This window comes from Salvelinus sp. IW2-2015, linkage group LG19 (genome assembly GCF_002910315.2).
Source record: "Salvelinus sp. IW2-2015 linkage group LG19, ASM291031v2, whole genome shotgun sequence".
In the NCBI taxonomy this organism is placed as follows: domain Eukaryota; kingdom Metazoa; phylum Chordata; class Actinopteri; order Salmoniformes; family Salmonidae; genus Salvelinus; species Salvelinus sp. IW2-2015.
The window spans coordinates 25464872-25483113 of NC_036859.1; the positions used below are offsets into that span (position 1 = coordinate 25464872).

At 49.3% G+C, this 18242-nt stretch overlaps 1 protein-coding gene across 1 annotated transcript in view; it reads left to right on the forward strand.

The window, feature by feature from the left end:
- The window catches only part of LOC111979190 (neuropilin-1a), a 67843-nt gene that overhangs the window by 19499 nt on the left and 30102 nt on the right, over positions 1-18242 (forward strand). The window contains exons 3-5 of the mRNA XM_070448920.1: positions 2737-2918; positions 14433-14660; positions 17157-17321. Coding sequence (XP_070305021.1) covers positions 2737-2918; positions 14433-14660; positions 17157-17321 — 575 coding nt within the window. The remainder of the gene's footprint in view (positions 1-2736; positions 2919-14432; positions 14661-17156; positions 17322-18242) is intronic.

Below are 18242 nucleotides of genomic sequence, written 5' to 3' on the forward strand. Positions count from 1 at the left end.
CCACTCCTTTAGCAGTTCAATTGGGCCAACCCCATTTTTCCCTCTCCTCCCACCCCCACTCCTTTAGCAGTTCAATTGGGCCAACCCCATTTTTCACACTCCCTTCCCATAGATTTTTTTGTAAGCTTTATTTATTCGCACCGAATAAAAGAAGAGAAAGGCATAACAGTACAGATTAAAAACACGGGTAAAAACGGTGTGCTGGTGAGGTTGGAAGCCCAAAAGGGCTTATATGAAAACCACACCAGAAATATAAGTACAACATTTTTTAAATTGTTTGTTCAATCAGTTAAACAAAGCAAATTCATTATAATTGTACATGATGTACTCAGTATACAAGAAAAAAACATGTTTGATTATATGTCTGTGTGCAAGTATGTGAGTGTGACAGTTAGGCTATATGGAGGCATCCAGGCTACATACAGGCAGCCAGGCTACATACAGGCAGCCAGGCTACATACAGGCAGCCAGGCTACATACAGGCAGCTAGGCTACATACAGGCAGCTAGGCTACATACAGGCAGCCAGGCTACATAAGGCCAGCGCAGGCTTACATACAGGCAGCCAGGTACATACATGCAGCCAGGGCTACATACAAGGCGCCAGGCCTACAATAGCAGGCAGCCAGGCTAACATACAAGCAGCTAGGCTACATACAGGCCAGGCTACATAACAGGTCAGCCAGGCTACCATACAGGCAGCAGGCTAAACATACAGGCAGCCAAGGCTACATACAGGCAGCGCCTAGGCTACATACAGGCAGCCAGGCTACATATAGGCAGCCATGCAAAAAGTGGAGAGGTGGAACCTTTATTGGTGTTCTTAATCCACCCGAGGATGGGAACTTTTTTTGAGAGTGGAACAGAGACAGCTGTCGTCATCATCAAGCCTGCTTAGACACAGCAGTCATGGATTGGGAACAGACAACTATACAGGATTCATAAAATGCTAAACTGTTAATGTGTTCACATTAAGAGTTCATGTGGGTTAGAGTAGATACTATTGGTCCACATGTCCAGGCTGTCATTGGAAATAAGAATTTGTTCTTAATTCCCCTACCTGGTAAAAAAAAAAGAAAAAAGGTTAAATAACTAAAATTAATAAATGTGTTAGCTGTCTGATTTAAACAAAGAAACCCAAACCCAGAGAGCTCAGCGGAGAACCCAATTACACACACACCACACACACACACACACACACACACACCACACACACCACACACACACACCACACACCACACACACACACAACACACACCACCACCACCACGAGCAGCGCCGCACGCAACCACGCACGCACGCACGCAACGCATCGCACGCACGCACACGCACGCACGCAACGCACGCCGCACGCCCGACGCACGCACGCACGCCCGCACGCACGCACGCACGCACCGCACCGCTGATTCATCACGCAACGCACGCAATCGCCGCACGCACGCACGGCACGCACACAAACACCACACACACACACACACACACCACACACACACAACAACACACACACACACACACACACAATACACACAGCACACAATACACACACACATACACACAACACACACACACACACACATTACACACAGACGAAGAGAGAGGTGCCTGAGAATCAAACTCCTGGGCAAACTGATGAAGTAGCTGTGTGTAAAGCCTAGGATATGTCCCAAATGGCACCCTATTACCTACAGTGCCTTCAGAAAATATTCATACCCTTGGACTTTTTCCACATTTTGTTGTGTTACAGCCTGAATTGAAAATTGATTAAATTGAGATTTTGTTTCACTGTCCTTCACACAATACCCCAAAACGTCAAAGTGGAATTTGGTTTTTAGAATTTTTTACAAATTAATTTGAAAAAAMGAAAAGCTGAAATGTCTTTAGTTAATAAGTATTCGACACCTTTGTTATGGCAAGCCAAAATAACTTCATCAAAGTATTTGTAGGTCCCTCAATCGAGCAGTGAATTTCAAACACAGATTCAACCACAAAGACCAGGGAGGTTTTCCAATACCTTGCAAAGAAGAGCACCTATTGGTAGATGGGTAAAAAATAAAATAAAAAGGAGGCATTAAATATCCCTTTGAGCATGGTGAAGTTATTAATTACATTTTGGATGGTGTATCAATACACCCAGTTCCTACAAAGATACAGGCGCCCTTCCTATCTCAGTTGCCAGAGAGGAAGGAAACCGCTCAGGGATTTCACTATTAGGCCAATGGTGACTTTAAAACAGCTACAGAGTTTAATGGCTGTGATAGGGGGAAACTGAGGATGGATCAACAACATTGTAGTTACTCCACAATATTAATCTAAATGACAGAGTGAAAAGAAGGAAGCCTATACAGAATACAAATATTCCAAAACATGCATCATGTTTGCAATATGGCACTAAAGTAAAACTGCAAAMAATTTAACTTTATGTCCTGAATACTAAGTGTTATGTTTAGGGCAAATCCACACAACACATTCCTGAGTACCACTTCATATTTTCAAGCATGGTGGTGGCTGCATCATGTTATGACCATGACGCAGCCATGCTAACCATACCACTCTATGAACATGTATTTTCCTTAATTGCAGTAGGTTGAGGCCCAGTGCTGTGGTCAAACCTCCAAACCAAAATAATGATCTATTTCACTATTGTTTAGCTACTGTTTACCTATTGTTTAGCTATTGTTTAGCTACTGCAGCAGTGTTGWACAATAAGTAATTCTTACTCCCCTCTCTATGTCCTCAGGTATGACTATGTGGAGGTGTTTAACGGTGGGGATGAGCAGGCTCCGACCCTGGGGAAGTTCTGTGGGAAGATAGCCCCCTCCCCCATCATCTCCAGCGGCAGCCAGCTCCTAATCAAGTTTGTGTCCGACTACGAGTCACCCGGGGCTGGATTCTCAGTGCGCTACGAGGTCTTCAAGACAGGTCAGCCTCTTTGGATCCGGTGTTGAAACGTTTCTAAATTATTTCTTACTATTATGTGTTATTACTTGTTTCACTCTGTTCAAATACAGACAAGGGTGYATCCTAACTTCCACCTAAGAGYAATTTTCACTTAGTCATGCATTGACGGCAATGGGAGACTAAGGGCCAGTTAGGATTCGCAGCTAAGAGGCTAAATCTTTTGTTCAAGGTCTTACAAGCTAAAGTTAAAGCTACTTCATCCTTTCCTKTACAACTAGCGTCAGTACTGTAGGTCACCCTTGTTGAAGCCAAATGAACCCAGGGACCCAGAGTCCCCCTGCTCTCTGAATGGCCCTCGGGGGGCAGGATGCAGGACAGGGAGAGTACTGTAAACATTCATATCAGCCTTTAAAGGAAGGAACCCCATTCCCATGTCCTTTATCCAATCCCTATTAGCCCGGCCAGTTTCTCTATCCAGCTGACTGAGAGCCAATCATGACAGATCTGATAAGGAAGGTCCAACACACACTGACTCTCCTGAAAAGACCCCTCTCTACTACTCTTGGAACCAATGGTGGCCAGGTTCATTGTAATGGCTGGAATGGAATGGAAAGGTATCAAACACATCCAACACACGGGAACCATGTGTTTGATACCTTTCCATTCATTCCATTCCAGTCATGACAATGAGCCCATCCTCTGATTTCTTCCTCTATCGGTCATCACTGCTTGGAACCCATTACCACGCTATCTGAGTCTCTGCCTGTATCTCTCCCGTCCACGCCTGGTGCTTGTGGTTGTTAGAGAATGGGGATGGATGCAGTAGGAGCAGGTTTCCTGTTGTTGCTAAGTCTTCCTGCTGATTTGGTCCTGCTGCCTTTTGGCTCTAGAAGTGCTAGTGGGAGAAGCTGGGAATTTTCCACTGGAGCAGCCAGTGAGGACAGGGCCCCAGTGAGAGAGAGAGACAGAGACACAGAGAGAGAGACAAAGACGGACGGACGGGACCGGAAGAGGAGGGAGGAGAGGGGGAGGGAGGGGGGGAGGGAGGAGGGTACCAGACCAGGTGCAGGAGACCTCAGTGAGAGGAGAGAGAGATACAGAGAGAGACACAGAGAGAGGGGACACAAGCGGAGGGAGGAGGGGTTACCAGACAGGTGCAGGCGACCCCAGTGAGGAGAGAAGAGAGGAGACACAGAGGGAGACACAGAGGGAGACACAGAGGGAGGAGGGAGGACAGGTGCGGATATAGCCCCAGCTCATTTAGTTAATGGACAGTTTATCCTTGGAGCTTCAGGGGTGGACCTGCACAGTAGATGAATGCTCTTGCAAAGATAGGCTGAATCTGAATCTAGGACGGGGGGGTGAGAGAGACGAATGTAGGTCCTCTGAACCAAGAGTGCACCCCGAATGGCACCCTATTCCCTATATAATGCACGTGTTTAAAAATGAAAGTGACAAAAGTAGTGCACTATAGAGGACCGATTTGGGACGCATGTAAGAAATAATCATTTGTACTGTTACACACGTTGGTCACGCCCTGGCCTTTAGTATTCTTGTTCTTTATTTATTTTTTAGTGGTCAGTGTGTGACCCATGTGGATGTTTGTGTTTTGTCGGTTTTGAGGTGTTATTATGGTAAAGAGGGGTGTGGGGTTGTGTAGTGTATGGTTGTGTGAGTGCTGTTTCTACGCGCTTGGTCTATGTTGGCTTAGTTGTCTAGGAGAGTCTGAGGTGTGGGCGTGAATGAGTTCCCACATTAGAGACAGCTGATTCTTTTGTTCTCTGCATTGGGAGCCATATTTACGGGAGCCATAGGCTTTCAGTGATTGTGGGTAATTGTCTATTGTCTGAACGTTTGTAGCCTGTGTGTGCACATCGTTTATTATAGCTTCACGATCGTTTATTGTTATTGATTGTTGCGTAAGTGGTGTTATGGTTTCGTTTTGCCTTCTTCATAAATTAAAGGAGAATGGCCTTATTTTCCTTACTGCCTGCGTTTTTGGTCCGTCAATCCTCCACACGAATTCGGACCCAGAATTACCCCCAATTACGGACCAGAGCGAATGCGACTATGTATACGGCAACAGGACCCTCTACACCGAATTTCTGGAGATGGGAGGACGGAATTGGACTGAAAAGGGACCTTGGGCCCTACAATCCTGAGGAATATCTTCTCCCGCCCAAAAGCTGAGGCGGAGGCAGCGAAAAAAGCAGAGAATGGACAGGCGAATAATAGAGAGGCCAGCACGGGATGAGCAAGGCTGGACAGCCCGTGAGTACTACCCCAAACAAATTGCTGGGGGGGGGCTATTGAGCGCAGTCGCGGCCAAGGGCCAGGTATGTTTTTTTGTTTTTTTGACTACTTTTGTTTTTGTGTTTTTTTTTCTTTTTTTGCCCCAGGCTGCAACCGGCGAGGAGCGGCGGTACGGGCAGACACCGTGTACGCAGGTTAGAGCGCACGGTGTCCTTACTGTGGCATTCAGGCCAGGCAGGCGGGGTCATTCCACTCCCCACGGGGAGGCGAGAGTGAGCGCATGGAGCCAGTGCCAGGTGAAAGCCGCTTTACCTATCTGGCGACCGTTGCGGCTCAGCTGCGGCGCGCCGCGTCGTAACATGGCACCAGCCTACGCAGGGTGCCCCGGGTCGCCGACAGTTAAGCCCGGTGGGGTATCCACCCCTCCCCTGCACGTGAGGCGGTGCGACGGGGGAGCAGGCAACCAGGAGGGGTCAGGCATGGTGCCGCAAGGGAGCCCAGGACGCCGTGCCACGGTGCGCGGTGGATTCCGGGCCACCGTTCCCCGCCCCAGTCGCTGCCACCGGGCCAACACCACGCACCAGGCGGTTCCAGGTGTGCCCAGAGCCCGCGCCCTCCACCACGCACTCGGTCCAATGGTGCGTGTCTCCAGCCCATTACCAAACCAGGCCTAACACCAACGCACCAAGCCTCCTGGTTGTCCCCAGAGTCCTGTGTGCGTTTCCTGTTTGTTGCTCCCCGCAACTTAAGCCCTGAGATGCTGTGTCCCCAGCCCGGTACCACCCAGTTTCCGGGCACCACGCACTAGGCCTAAATGTGCGCTCCCAGGGAGGTCCAAGTATGCCCTGTTCCTCTCCCCGCACTAAGCCCTGAGATGCGTTTGTCCCCCAGCCGGATACCAAGTTCCGGCACCAACGCACAGGCCTTACAGTGCGCCCTCAGCCGGGCCAGAGTCTTGCCGTCTTGCCACAGCGATGGCCTGAACTGGCCGTTAAACCCAGCGCCATCTGAAGCCATCCGTCTACCCAGCGCCCATCTGAGCCATCCGTCTCTTACCAGGCACCATCTTTGAGCCCATCCGGCTACCCAGCGCCATCTGAGCATCCGTCTTTTAACCAGCGCCATCCCGAGCCATTCCGGTCTGCCCCGGAAAGACCAATTAGAGCCGGCCCGTCTGTCCCGAGCGCTAGAGCCGTCGTCAGACAGGATCTGCAGAGCCGCCAACCAGGGGGACAGGATTTCTTGCCAGCGCCAACCAGGACAGGGATCTGCCAGAAGCCGCCAACCAGAAAGGATCTGCCCAGAGCCGCCAACCAGAACAGGAATCTGCCAGAGCCGCCAGACAGCCATGTGCAGGCCAGATCCGTCAGCCAGCCCATGAGCGGGGCCAGAATCCGTCGGCCAGCCATGGGCGGCCAGATCCGTCAAAGCCAGCCATGGAGGCAGCCAGCATGTTAGCCAGCCATGAGCAGCCAGATCCCGGTCAGCCAGCCATGAGCAGCCGATTCCTCAGCCCAGCCATGACAGCCAGATCCGTCAGCCTAGCCATGAGCAAGCCAGAATCCGTCAGCCAGCCATGAGCAGGCCAGATCCGGTTGCAGCCAGCACATGAAAGCGGCCAGATCCGTCAGCTAGCCATTGAGCAAGCCAGAATCCGTCAGCTAGCCTGAGCAGGCCAGATCCGTCAGCTAAGCCATGAGCAAACCAGATCCGTTCAGCCAGCCATGTGAGGCAGCCGGAAATCCGTCAGCCAGCATTGGAGCGGCCGGATCCGTCCGGCCAGCCATTAGCAGCCAGAATCTGTCAGCCAACCATGGGGCCGTCCCTCAGTCCGGGCTGCAGGTTCCCTCAGTCCGGAGCTTCCGTTTCCTCAGTCCGGAGCTGCCCCTTAATCCTGGTGCTGCCCCCTTATCCCTTGGTGCTCTTCCCTTATCCTTGGTACTTCCCCTTAGTCCGGAGCTGCCCCTTAAGTCCGGAGCTGGCCCCCTAGTCCGGATCTGCCCCTTATTCGGAAGGCCTGCCCCTTAGTCCGGAGCTTGCCCCTTGTCCGGAAACTGCCCCTTAATTCAGTGGGGTTAATGTGGGGGGGTCATTTGGAGGAAGCTAACGGAGGCGGTTAGTGACTTGTGGTGGGCGTGGGACCACGACCAGTTGGCCGGAGCCGGCACCGTGGAAGGAAAGCCCACCCAGACCCCTCCCCTGAGACTGTGTGGCTGGTGCGCTCGGAGTTCTCCAACCTTAACATGGGGGTTATGTCACGGCCCTGGCCTTAGATTCTTTGTTTTCTTTATTATTTTTAGTTAGGGTCAGGTGTACATGGGCGATTGTTTGTGTTTTGTCGGTTTTGGGTATTATATGGTAAAGGGGAGTGTTGGGTGTTAAGTGTATGGGTTTGGTGTTGAGTGGCATGTTGTCTAGCGTTTGCTCTAGTTTGGTTTAGTTGTCTAGGAGAGTCTTATGGTTTTGCACTGTGGAATGAGTTCCCAATTAGAGACAGCTTGATTTCTTGTGTGTCTTCTGATTGGGAGCCATATTTTAGGGTTAAGCCATAGGCTTTCATGTGATGTGGGTTAATTTCTATGTCTTGGGAACGTTTGCTAGCCTGTATGTGCACTACGTTTTATTAGCTTCACGGTCGTCGTTTGTTTGTTTTTGGTTAGTTTGTTAAGAGTGTTTTGTTTTCGGGTCTTCCTTCTTCTTAATAAAAAGAAGATGCTTATTTTCCTACTGCTGCGTTTTGGGTCCGTCAATCCTCCACCACGATCGTTGACAACGTGTGTTAAGTCCCCCTGAGACACCCACAGGGAGTTGCGGGGTCACAGCCAGGATCACCATTGTCCAGCACCCCTCTGCTCCCTCTAACGGTCTGCTCCCTCTACGGCGTTGCTCCTCTACCGTCTGCTCGTCCGCTGCCTCCCTCTTAGGCTCGCCTTCTGGCTTGCCTCTCGCTCTGTCCTTTCGCTTCTGCTCCCTCTACCGCTACTGGTTCCTCTATTGGAACCTCGTATGCTCTGTTCCCTTCTATGGCTCTGTTCCCTCTTATGACCTCTCATTGGCTCTGCTTCCTCTTGGCTTACGGCTCTGTTCCCTCTATGGAACCTCTATGTCGCTCCTCTATGGTTTCTGTTCCTCTCATGCTCTGCTCCCTCTATGGAACCTCTATGTCTCTTTCCTCTATGAAAACCTCTATGTCTGCTGTCCCTCTCATGGTCTCTGTGCCCTCTCTGAAGACCTCTATGTCCTCTTGTTCCCTTCTATGAAACCTCTTCAATGTCTCTGTCTCGTCCTGTCCTTATGGAACCTCTATGTCTGTTCCTACTGGATAAGTGTCCTCCTCTATGGACTCTATGGCTTCCCCTCTAATGGTCTTCTATGGAACTCATGTATTGCTTCCTCTATGAAAACCTTCTATGGCTCTCTCTCTTGACTCTCTCTTCCTCTGGACTCATGCTTTCCCTCTATGGAACCTCTATGCGCTCCTGTTCCTCTATGAACCTCTATCTTACTCTCTCTAGGCCCTCTATGCTCTGAACCCTGCGTATGACTCTATGTCCCTCATGTCCTCTGATGGACCGTCTTATGGTCCTGCTCTTTGTCTCTGTTCCCTCTATGGCAACTCATGTTGCTCTGTTCCTCTATGTAACCTCTATAGTCTCGTTCCCATCTATGGAACCTCTATGGTCTCTGTTCCCTCTATGAGAACCTCTATGGCTCTGCGCCCTCTACGTGCTGCCCTCTACCGTTCTGCTCTTAACCCCTTCTGTCCCTTTAGCCGCTCCTCGGTAACCCTCTCCCTCTTTCCTCTAGCTCACTCTACCTCTGTCTCTGTCTAATTGGTCTATTGTCTCTGTCCCTCTATGGAACCTCTATGTCTCTGCCCCTTCTGCCTTCATGAACCGTACTATGTCTCTGTTCCTCTATGTCTCTGTTGCCCTCTATGGAACCTCTATGGTCTCTGTTCCCTCTATGGAACCTCTATGGGCTCTGCGCCCTCTATGGCTCTGTTCCCTCTATGGAACCTCTATGGCTCTTGTTTCCCTCGTTATTGGAACCTCTATGTCTCTGTTCCCTCTATGAAAACCTCTATGGCTCTTCGCCTCTATGGCTCTGTGCCCTTCTATGGAAAAACCTCTATGTCTTCTGTTTCCTCTATGAAACTCTATGGCCTCTGCTCCCTATATGGAACCTCTATGTCTCTGTTCCCGCTATGGAAACCTCTATGGCTCTGTTCCCCTCTAATGGAACCTCTAGGGCTCTGTCCTCTATGAAACCTCTATGGCTCTTGCTCCCTTCTACTGCTCTGTTCCCTCTATGAAACCTCTATTGTCTCTGTTTCCCTCTATGGGAACCTCTTATTGGCTCTGTTCCCTCGATGTGAAAACCTCGGTATGGCTCTGCTCCCTCTGATGAACCTCTATTGTCTCTTGGCTCCCTCTATTGTCTTCTGTGCCCTCTATGGAACCTCTATGGGTCTGTTTCCCTCTATGGAACCTCTATGTTCTCTTGTGTCCCTTCTATTGGAACCTCTTATGGTCTCTGTTCCCTCTATGGAACCTCATGCTCTGTGCCCTTCTATGGCTCTGTTCCCTTCTATGGGAACCTCTATTGGCTCTGTTTGCCCTCATGGAACCTCTACTGGCTCTGTTCCCTCTTTATGGAACCTCTATGTTCTCTGTTCCCTCTGGAAAACCTTCTATGTCTCTGTTCCCTCTATTGAACCTCTATTATGCTTCTGCGCCCTCGATTGGCTCTGTTCCCTCTATGGAACCTCTATGGCTTCTGTTCCCTCTATGGAACCTCTATTGGCTCTGTTCCCTCTGATGGAACCTCTTATGGCTTCTGCTCCCTCTATGGAACCTCTATGGCTCTGTCCCTCTGATGGGAAAACCTCTATGGCTCTGCTCCCTCTTATGGAACCTCTATGGCTCTGTTCCCTCTATGGAACCTCTATGGCGTTCTGCGCCCTTTCTATGGCTCTTGCGCCCTCTATGGCTCTGCGCCCTCTATGGCTCTTGCGCCCTCTATGGACCCTCTTATGTTCTGTTCCCCTCTATGGAACCTCTTGGCTCGTGGCCCTTCTATGGAACCTTCTATGTTCTCGTTCCCTCTATGGGAAACCTTCTATTGCTTCTGCTCCCCTCTATGGTTCGTTCGCTCTATGGAACCTTCTATGGCTCTGTTCCCTCTATGGGAACCTCTATTGTCTCTGTTCCCTCTATGGAACCTCTATTGCTCTGCTCCCCTCTATGGTTCTGTTCGCTCTATGGAACCCACTATGGCTCTGGCGCCCTCTAATGGCTCTTTTTCCCTCTATGGAAACCCACTTATGGCTTCTGTTCCCTCTATGGCTTTTGCTCCCTCTATGGCTCTGCGCCCTCTATGGCTCTGCTCCCTCTATGGAACCTCTATGGGCGTTGCTCCCTCTATGGCTCTGGCGCCCTCTATGCTCTGCTCCCTCTATTGGAAACTCTATGGCTCTGCTCCCTCTATGGCGCTGTCCCTCTATGGCTCTGCTCCCTCTATGGCTTCTGCTCCCTCTATGGTCTTTGCTTCCCTCTATGGCTGTTTGCTCCTTCTATTGGCTCTGTTCCCTCTATTGGGCGTTGCTCCGTTCTATGGCTCTGTTCCCTCTTATTGGCTTTGCTCCTTTCTATGGCTTCTGCTCCCTCTATTGGCTTCTGCTCCCTCTTTTGGGCCTTTGCCCTTCTATGCGCTTCTTGTTCCCTCTATGCTTGCTCCTTCTATGGGCTCTGCTCCCCTCTATGGCTCTGCCTTCCCTCTATGGGCCCTTTGCTTCCCTCTATGGCTTTGCTCCTTCATGGCTCTGTTCCCTCTATGGCTTTGCCTCCCTCTATGGAAACCTTCTATGGCTCTGTTTCCCCTCTATGCGCTTTGCTCCCTCTATGGAACCTCTATTGGCTCTGTTCCCTCTATGCTTTGCTCCTTCTATGGCGCTGTTCCCGCTTACTGGGCTTTGCTCCTTCTATGGCTTCTGCTCCCTCTATGGCTCTTGCTCCCTCTATGGAACCTCTATAGGCTTCTGTTCCCCTCTATGGCTTTGCTCCTTCTATGCTCTGTTCCCCTCGTATGGGCTTTGCTCCTTCTATTGCTCTGCTCCCTCTATGGCTCTGCTTCCCTCTAATGGAACCTCTGATGGCTCCTGCTCCCTCTATGGCCTCTGCTCCCTCTATGGCTTTGCTCCCTCTATGGCTCTGCTCCCCTCTATGCTCGCTCCCTCTATTGGCTTTGCTTCCTTCTATGGGCTCTGTTTCCCTCTAATTGAACCTCTTATGGCTCCTGCTCCCTCTATGGAACCTGTCTTAATGGCTCTGCTCCCTCCTATTGGCTTTGCTCCTTTCTATGGGCGCTGTCCCTCTATGCTCTGCTCCCTCTATGAACCTCTATGCTTCTGCGCCCGCTATGGCCTTGCTCCCTCTATGGCCGTTGGCTCCCTCTTATTGGCTTTGCTCCCTTCTTTTGGCTTTCTTTCCCTCTATGGAACCTCTATGGCTCTTGGCCTCCCTCTATGGAAACCTCTATGGCTCTTTGCTTCCCTCAGGGCTTTGCTCCTTTTCTTTATGGCTCTGGCTCCCTCGGTATGGCTTTGCTTCCTTCTATTGCGCTGGCCCCTCTATGGGCTTTCTGCTCCCTCTATGGAACCCTCTATGGCTCTGGTTCCCATTTAGGGAAGTAGTAAATTATACTGTGGACAAGCCAAGGCTTACGGACTCTGGGCTATGGGTATCTTTACGACGAGAGAAAAGCGACACTGGAAATTGTCATAAACTGCTCTCATGATGAAGACAAGCACCATTTGTGTTAAAGATAGTGTATCGTCGCGGTGACTGATGAATGTGGGTGTGTCCCAAATGGCACCCTATTCTCTACATTGTGCACTACTTTTGATCTGAGCCCTATAGGCCCCYGMCAAAAGAAGTGCACTCAATAGGGAATAGGGTACCATTTGGAATGCAGAACGATTGGAACACATCCAGAGCTCCTCCCCTCATTGACCACATAATACGCACCAGTGGTCTTATAAATGATACACACTGGGTGTTCCACAGAACCATGAGACTATATCTGTCTAGGCCTCTCCTCTCACTATCGTTTCACTGACATTCCTCAAACCAAAAACACATGTCTGGTGGTTAAGAAAGACGGACATTTTTCCAGGACCACATCAAACTGTGGCTTAGACAGGGAAAGTTCTCCGTCCAAGTGGGTGGAGTTTGGCAGGAGGTTAGTTGATAGACACAATGTACAGGCAAGATCACACTCTCTCTCTCTCTCGCTCTCGCTCTCGCTCTCGCTCTCGCTCTCGCTCGCGCTCGCGCTCGCGCTCTCGCTCTCGCTCTCGCTCTCGCTCTCGCTCTCGCTTTCTCTTTCACAGACACTCTCTCTCACAGACACACACTCTCTCTCACACCAGCTGAGCCAGATCAAAACCTGCCGCCTCTCCTCTGATGCCATTCATCATGTCACCCATATAATGACGCCAACTGTGTGAACATCAAGTGAGCGGAACCCTTACTCTTCTCTTTTCTGTTGCTCTCATGTATCAGAGGTCACATCTGGCCCGGCAACACGAGAGACACATCTCTCTCCTGTGGGTCAGTGACCCACATCAACTCTGTGTGCGTCTGTCATCTCATCTTCTCTACAAAGATCAGTCAACATTACAACASTAACCTGGGCTTGCACATGTCACTTTATGACAGTCGACTGACTCCCTGACTTTTGGACTGAGGTGAACTGTGTCTGTCATCATAGGCATCTTTGTGCAGACAAACTCTGTTGTGTCAAACGTCTTGTACATCAGTTGTAGAACTTGAATGTGTACAATGCCAAAATGTGCACAATGCCAAGCAACAGTGACGGTTTGACAGCGGTTTGTTGGGGAGGAGTGGCGGTGAGCGGTTTGTTGGGGTGGAGTGGCGGTGGGCGGTTTGTTGGGGTGGAGTGGGGGTGAGCGGTTTGTTGAGGTGGAGTGGCGGTGAGCGGTTTGTTGGGGTGGAGTGGGGGTGAGCGGTTTGTTGGGTGGAGTGGGGGTGAGCGGTTGTTGGGGTGGAAGTGCGGTGAGCGGTTTGTTGGGGTGGAGTGGCGGTGGAGCGTTTGTTGGGGACAGTGGTAGGGGTGAGGGGTTTGTTGGGTGCAGTGGTTAGGGTGAGGGTTTGTTAGGTGGAAGTGGTAGGGGTGAGGGGTGGTGTTGGGGTGAGGTGGTAGGGGGTGAGGGTGTGTTGGGGTGCAGTTGGGTAGGGGTGAGGGTGTGTTGGGGTAGGGAATTTTGTTTGGGCGAGGGTTTGTTGGGGTGAGGCTGGAGTGGGGGGTGAGGGGTTTGTTGGAGTGAATGGATGGGAGTGAGGGGTTTGTTGGGGTGAGGGGTTTTGTTGGGTGAGGTGGGGTGAGGGTTTTGTTGGGAGGTGGAGTGGGGGTGGGGGTTGTTGGGTTGAGGTGAGTGGGGTGGGGTTTGTTGGAGTGGTTGGCGTGGGGGAGTTTGTTGGGTGAGGTGGAGTGGGGTGGGGGTTTGTTGGTGGGTGAGGTGGGTGGAGTGGTGGGAGTGGGTAGGGTTTGTTGGGTGAGGTGGAGTGGGGGTGAGGGGTTTGGTTGGGTGAGGTGGAGTGGGGGTGGGGGTTTGTGTGGTGGGTGGGAGTGGAGTTGGTGGAGTGGGTGGAGTGTGCGGTTGTTGGAGTGCGGTGGAGTGGGGGTGAGGGGCTTGTTGGGTGGAGTGGAGTGGCGTGTTGTGAGGGAGGTTGGGGGTTTGTTGGGTGAGGTGGAGTGGGGGTGGGGGGTTTGTTGGAGTGAGGTGGAGTGGGGGTGAGGGGTTTGTCGGGCCACAAAGTCTCCAAAAACAACCCAGGGTGTTTGTGTCTGACTGCAGCAGTCAGTAAATACCAGGCGCCCCCAGTCAAAACACAGACAGAGCCAGCCAGTGGCACTGAAGGTGTGACCAATAGGAACAGGCTCAGTGGACACCTCAGTGATAATGGAGTAAATGGACTCAGGAACCCATGAACCCCTGCTAACAGTGGTTTATATAAATCCAAGTGACAACATTGTAGTTATGGCAACATATTGCTTGCTTTCAGATCCTCAACTGCTGTATGATTAGGGTTACAGACAAATACAGTGATTATGGTGATAAATAACAGCATTAATACATTTAATACAAGCATACAGCCACAAAACTACAGCCATGGACCCAAATAGTATATACCAAAACAGGATAAAGACATGCAAAGTTTAACATACAATGCATATTTTTTTCCATCTCCTCATCAGGACCTGAGTGTTCTAGAAACTTCACCTCGTCTAAGGGCGTTATAAAGACGCCAGGCTTCCCTGACAAGTACCCCAACAACCTGGACTGTACCTTCATGATCATCGCCCCCAAAATGTCAGAGATCGTGGTGGACTTTGACACGTTCGACATGGAGCCTGACACCACCCCTCCACCCGGGGCATTGTGTCGCTACGACTGGCTGGAGATCTGGGACGGGTTCCCTGCAGGTGAGAGAGTGAGAGTGTGACCCAACCAAATCATGAGAAAAGATCATTACTTGACACACTGGAAAGAATTAACAAAAAAACAGAGCAAACCAGACTGCTATTTGTCCCTAAACAAAGAGTATGCAGTGGCAGAATACGTGACCACTGTGACTGACTAAAACTGGAGGAAAGCTTTGACTATGTACAGACTCAGTGAGCATAGCCTTACTATTGAGAAAGGCCGCTGTAGGCAGACCTGGCTCTCAAGAGAAGACAGGCTATGTGCACACTGCCCACAAAATTAAGTGGAAACTGAGCTGCACTTCCTAACCTCCTTTAAAAATATATATTTCACCTTTATTTAACCAGGTAGGCTAGTTGAGAACAAGTTCTCATTTACAACTGCGACCTGGCAAAGATAAAGCAAAGCAGTGCGACACAAACAACAACACAGAGTTACACATGGAATACACAAACGTACAGTCAATAATACAATAGAAAAAGTATATATACAGTGTGTGCAAATGAGGTAGGATAAGGGAGGTAAGGCAATAAATAGGCCATAGTGGTGAAATYATTACAATATAGAAATGTAACATCCTGCCAAATGTATGACCATATTAGAGACACATATTTCCCTCAGATTACATAGATACACAAAGAATTWGAAAACAAACCCAATTTTGATAAACTCCCATATCTATTGGGTGAAATTCCACAATGTGCTATCACAGAAGCAAGATTTGTGACCTGTTGCCACAAGAAAAGGGCAACCAGTGAAGAACGAGCACCATTGTAAAATACAACCCATARTTATGTTTATTTATTTTCCCTTTTGTACTTTAACTATTTCCACATAATATGACATTTGTAATGTCTTTATTCTTTTGGAATTTTTGTGAGTGTAATGTTTACTGTTKATTTTTATTGTTTATTTCACTTTTGTTTATTATCTAGTTCACTTGCTTTGGCAATGTTAACATATGTTTCCATGCCAATAAAGCCCTTACATTGAAATTGAATTGAGAGAAAGAGAGAGATTTGTTTCATCAGCCAGCAGAGCTGTTGTTTTTCATCCACCAGGCCACACAGATTGATTTAGCACATTAAGGAGACAGGCAGAACCTACACTATTCATTGTCTACAATGATGTTGTTTCACTGACCGCGTTGCCCAGTCCCCATTGTTGTGTGATTGGGTCTGAGGAGAATGGGAGGAAATGTACATTGACAAGCATCAGAGGAGTGCCTGGCTGGGCACATTGCTTTGTCTGGCTCCCTGAGACTTCTTCCTCTATACTAGGGCCTTGCCAGGCTAGGGCCTGTGTCTCAAATGGCACCTTGTTCACTATTTAGTACACTACTTTTGACTAGATCGCAATGGGCCCTGCTCAAAAGTAGTTAACTTAATAGGGAATGGGGTGCCATTTGGGAAACAGCCCCAAGGAAGGGACTGGCACAGCCCTATAGAAACACACAAGGACCAAACAATCACACACCTCACAGCTGGGTTAGTGCTGTAAACATGCCAGGCCGGCCATGTCTCAATAGACCTGTGTGTTTTCTGTCCCGGGGTCTGCGAAAGCTTTGTGTTTGAGGTGTGTACATGTTTGACATCCCAGATGGTAGGCGACACAATGTATTTGAAATGGAAACAAAAAGGGAAAAGGAGAATTCTTGACACATAATTGGAGATGAGAGATATTTTTTCTGTACCAGACCTGTTATATATTGGCTGTGAACACGTGTTAATGATAAACACTGTGAACGTGCCACAGTCTCTGCTACCTGACTTGTCACGTCTGTTTTGACACAAGGTGTAAAGTCACAAACGAGGTGAGACCTGAGATCATCGGAAAGTTCCAACCTGTTATCCTCTAATGGTTGTCACACGTTCACGATAGAATGTTTTGTCAGATAACAGAGTGAAAGTTAGTGAAACTTTTAATGGAGGGAAGTTCATTCTAGAATAGAGACTTTGTGCAGTAAATTAGGCTATTACTACAGATTATAAACTGGTTGGTTCAAGCCCTGAATGCTCATTGGCTGACAGCCGTGGTATATCAGACCTTATACCACAAATATGACAAAACATTTATTTGTACTGCTCTAATTACATTGGTAACCAGTTTAAAATAGCAATAAGGTACCTTGGGGGTTTGTGGTATATGACTAATATACCACGGCTAAGGGCTGTATCCATAAGAACAGCCCTTAGCCATAGTATATTGGCCATATACCACACCCCCTCGTGCTAATTGTAGAAAAGCTGAATCAATCACAACATGGGATATTGAAGGAAGTAATTGTGATGTTGTAGCTGTGATGGACTTTACATTGCTCTCGCTCTTCATTTCTCTCTTTCTCTCTCCCCTCTCTCTCTCTCTTCATTTCTCTTTCTCTCTCCCCTCTCTCTCTCTCTTCATTTCTCTCTTTCTTTCTTTCTCCCCCCTCTCTCTCTCTCCCCTTTCTCTCTCTCTCTCTCTTGCCCCCCCTTCTCTCCTTCTCCCTATCCCAGTGGGACCCCACATTGGGCGGTACTGTGGTAACAGCAGTCCTGGCCGAGTCATCTCCTACACAGGGATCCTGTCTATGACCATCAACACTGACAACGCCATCGCCAGAGAGGGCTTCTCAGCCAACTACACCGTCAGAGAGAGGAGCCTACGACAGGGACCAGAGGGTTAGTATGACCTACTGCCTCACGGCCCAGGGCCGTTCTAGCTCCGGGCGTTCGTAAATTCGCTCMGGTCATCTACTCCGATTTCAGAGCGCTCTCGTCTCAGTGTGCCAGAGCACAGAATAACTGACAAATTTACGAACGCTCAACACGCGTTGAATATGTCAGTAAATGTTGGCAAAAATCATAATTAAATTGTTGCCAGCAGCACAGTTACAGTCATCAATGCTCTAGATAACATAAAAACAGCCTAACCAGCTCTGCTAGGGCGAGTAAAATTATCTGGAAGTAGCTAGCTAACTTTAGCCGGTTAGCTTGGGTGCTTGACTGCCGTTGTGAGGTCAGAACGCTAGGATCAACTCTACCCCTTGGCCAAAGCGTCCAGTGTGCGCTCTGAACGCTCCGAGAGGGAAACACTCTGAATTTGACTAATGGACAATCTGACAACTCTCTGAATTTACAAACGCCCAGAGCGCACTCTGAGCACACACTGAGCTCTGGCACTCCAGATAGAAGTTACGAACACACCCACAGTAGGTGGGATGGGGCGGGGGGGACAATGTGTGTGTGACTGACTGGTGACATAAGGTCTGTTTAGACGCCTCTCATACACACAGAGGCAGGATGGACTTACTCCCATCGCAGAGAATCCAAAACAGTCTCTGTCCTTCCATCTCTCCTCAGCGCTCTGCTAATTCTCTAATTTCTATTCATGCGTTTCCTTCGCTTCCATTCGCTCAGCAGGCATTGACAGAACATCAAAATGTCCACATATCATTGCAATCCAAATGAAAGACCTTATCAGAGACTATTTCAACAGTTCATGCGACCAAAGTCACAGTATGAGGTGTTTCTGATTGTTATAGATAAGATAACGTCATCGGGGAAATAGGAGGAATACTGATTTCTGAGAATTTTACATTC